At 35.9% G+C, this 3,121-nt stretch overlaps 1 protein-coding gene across 2 annotated transcripts in view; it reads right to left on the bottom strand.

The window, feature by feature from the left end:
- LOC107653242 (interleukin-10 receptor subunit beta-like) overlaps window positions 1-2,885 on the bottom strand; it is an 8,425-nt gene extending 5,540 nt beyond the window's left edge. The window contains exons 1-3 of one of the 2 annotated variants that reach the window (XM_016439914.1): window positions 2,718-2,885; window positions 2,082-2,199; window positions 1,587-1,753 (exon numbers count right to left, since the gene is read on the bottom strand). In XM_016439914.1, coding sequence (XP_016295400.1) covers window positions 1,587-1,753; window positions 2,082-2,199; window positions 2,718-2,778 — 346 coding nt within the window. In that variant the 5' untranslated portion in view covers window positions 2,779-2,885. Of the gene's footprint in view, window positions 1-1,586; window positions 1,754-2,081; window positions 2,209-2,717 lie in introns of both variants that reach the window. The other variant, XM_016439913.1, reaches the window with a different exon arrangement.
- Window positions 2,886-3,121: the final 236 nt, after the last annotated feature.

Consider the following 3,121-nt stretch of genomic DNA (forward strand, 5'->3'; position numbering starts at 1 on the left):
GAATAGAATTAGAATAGAGAGTGCTAGAGTTAGAGGGTCAAATAAAGATGGAAGAGATGTGTTTCCAGGAGGAAACATTTAATGTAAAAGTCTGTGAAAGTGATTTTGTGCCTCTTTGGGATGGCACACTAAAGCGACGTTCACTTGAAGAACGCAAGCTTCTAGAGGACACATAAGTCTGAAGTAATGAATTTAGGTAAAGGGCTGCAGAGTGTTTTGTAGGCAAACATCAATGCCTTTAATTTTATGCGAGCAGCTATTGGTAGCCAGTGCAAACTGATAAACAGAGGTGTGACGTGCATTCTTTTTGGCTGCGAAGAGAGCATTGCAATGTCCAGCCTGGACAGAACAAGAGCTTGAACATGTTCTGAAAGAAAGGGCCTGATCTTCCTGATGTTGAATAAAGCAAATCTGCAGGACCGGACAGTTTTAGCAATGTGGTCTAAGGCAGTCTCGGTTGAATGTCCACTTCTGAAACCAGACTGGTTGACAAGAGAAAATGACCAGACCAGAGACCAGACAAAATGGCCAGCTGAGAGAGCATATACAGTTTATGTCTTGGACGTGAACAGCTGGGAGAAAATCTGATGGGTGTAAATCAGTCACCTTCTGACGATTGGGCCAACAACAAAATGCAAACAGAAAATCAATCACAGCTCTTAATCTGAGTAACGTTAGCTTTAATCTAAATAAATCCATCAAATTATACAGTGAAAACTATGCAGTCATATTTTTATTAGATTTGTTTTGTAGGCTATATTACTTACCTGAACAGTAATGTTAGTACACCTCCATGAAAAAAATTAAAGCACTGTTTATTTAATTTGTATCTTTGTTTTATTGCATTTGTCAGTTTGTTTTACTTTGTGTCTTTGTTTATGTTCTTACCGTATCTTATCTTATGTATATAAAACACTAAAAATGCCTGCACACTGGTGCATTTACAAATTGATGTTTTATATTCATTTGATTAAATGATTTTTATTTTACATTTCAGAAGATATATATATATATATATATATATATACACATATATATAAAGTACCGATAAGAATACGGTTAAAGTACCGGATTAATAAGCAGTATCAGTAAGTGTAGTAATACCGTTAAAACCAAACCATCCCCATCCATATCCTGCAGATACCATGAAAATAGTGAAATAAAATTCCTTCCTTGATATTTTCTGATATTTATGTATTGAAAATGTTTTTGGTTTATGCTTTGACTCCTGTCTAATTTTCTACATTTAAAAAATTGACTTTTTTTTTTTTGGGCTAGTTACATTTATTTCAGGCTACCAAAATGTGAAGAGTGCCTGTCCGAAGGTCTACCAGGGATTGCGAAAATTTGTGAGCCCTGCATTTCATGAAACTGGGCCCTGAATACTTTCTTGCATGCACTGTACGTGTGATATTTAAGGGACATTCATCCAATGATAATTAATTTAGCTCTAGGTCCACTAAAACATTTTAATTGTGTTCAAGAATGGCCCAATCAAACTTTTGTGGAATGACTTACTAATTTCTCTACTGCCATCAAAGTCAAAATAAACATAAATATATGAGTAGATAAATTAGATGACTCACATATTTCATCCACTGATAACTTTTCAGTTTCCACCCAATCAGACATTTCTCCATGTAGCTCTGCCTGAACACGAAGTTGATAGGTTCCAAAAACTGAAACTTTGTCAGTGAAATCACAGCTTAGTGATGAGCTGCTTAGACACACTGGCTTATACATATTCCATCCTCTAGAGGGAGAAAATTAAACAACAATTAACATAACAAAATGCATAACCATCCACCTAGATCAACACAGCTTCACACAAAGACTGCTTCTAAACCCTTCTGTACACCACTGCTTTTCCTTCATGATTAAATGTTGACTTTTGTCTCTTTTTAAAGACAGGTCTCTTTTATAAGATCTGACCTGGATTTAAATCAGGTTTTAGTATCATATTATTGTCAAGCTGCTGCTGCTGCTGCTGCTACTAAAATAATAAACTAACCTACATTTGTTAAAACCTTCTTTAGTGCACTTATCATCACCCTTGACCTGACTCTTGACCAGTAACTTACTTCATTTCAGCAGTGTAGTTGAAGAGTGTATTCGTGGTGTTTTGTGGTGGATCCCATTCCAAAATTAATCCCTTGTTCAGAGATGTCATTCTCACATTCTCAGGGGCCGGGACCTTCTCTGACAACACTCAAACACACAAACATATAGATATTTAAATAAATGGCAGCCACAAAGGTTTACTAAAATACACACTACCGCAACTGTGCAGCGACAAATAAATGTTAAACAAAGCAAAACTATATTTCCTAAACTGGATCTTATCGAAATACAAATAATAATAATAATACAAATAATAATAATAAAACACAAATAATACAATTCATTAAAACGTTGCCTTTAGTAAGCCTATAGTATAGTTTAGTATGATAGTTAGTTCAGAAATGTGTCTGAATCTCTGTTGACATGAATGTTTTTGTCTGAATCCATTAATACAGAAACAGGACGTTCAGCGAACATTTACTGTCAGACACAAACGGATTTTCCTCTAAAATACTACCACGACTAAAGTTTAAATAACAACGCAGTGTTAAAGAATAAAGTATGGTATGAACTAGCAGCCTAAGAGTTTTTTTCCCCTCTTTCATGAGGTTTCATTCGCGTAAAGACTCTTTAAGCATATTATGAATGAAACTCACCTGCTGTGAGGCAGAAGATATAAAACAATAAGACCACAGACAGACAGGATAAAGCGGTCATCGTTCTTCTTTAAAAGTGCAGGAGCACCTGTATAAAGTTCACAGTTTGATCTTACTGTAAGTTTGCGCTTTGAGAGCGCGTATACCGTACGTCGTTTGTTTATTTCCTTGTATGTGAATAGGTCTAGAAGGAACGAGAAAGGGAACCTAAAACGCACGCAGATATACAACAGTAGTGTACGTTTACAAGAAATGGAGGTGTCAAGCTGGTAAGGAGGCCAATAGTATGCAGCTGCAGACCCAGAAGTGCAGGAAAGAATGAGCAAGACAGAGACAGTTCGGTAAAGTTAGCAAGATATTCACAGATTCGACTTTTCCGGATAAATAACTCACGAGCAAAAAAT

The sequence above is a fragment of the Sinocyclocheilus anshuiensis genome, unplaced genomic scaffold (assembly GCF_001515605.1).
Source record: "Sinocyclocheilus anshuiensis isolate Anshui unplaced genomic scaffold, SAMN03320099.WGS_v1.1 scaffold323, whole genome shotgun sequence".
NCBI lineage: Eukaryota > Metazoa > Chordata > Actinopteri > Cypriniformes > Cyprinidae > Sinocyclocheilus > Sinocyclocheilus anshuiensis.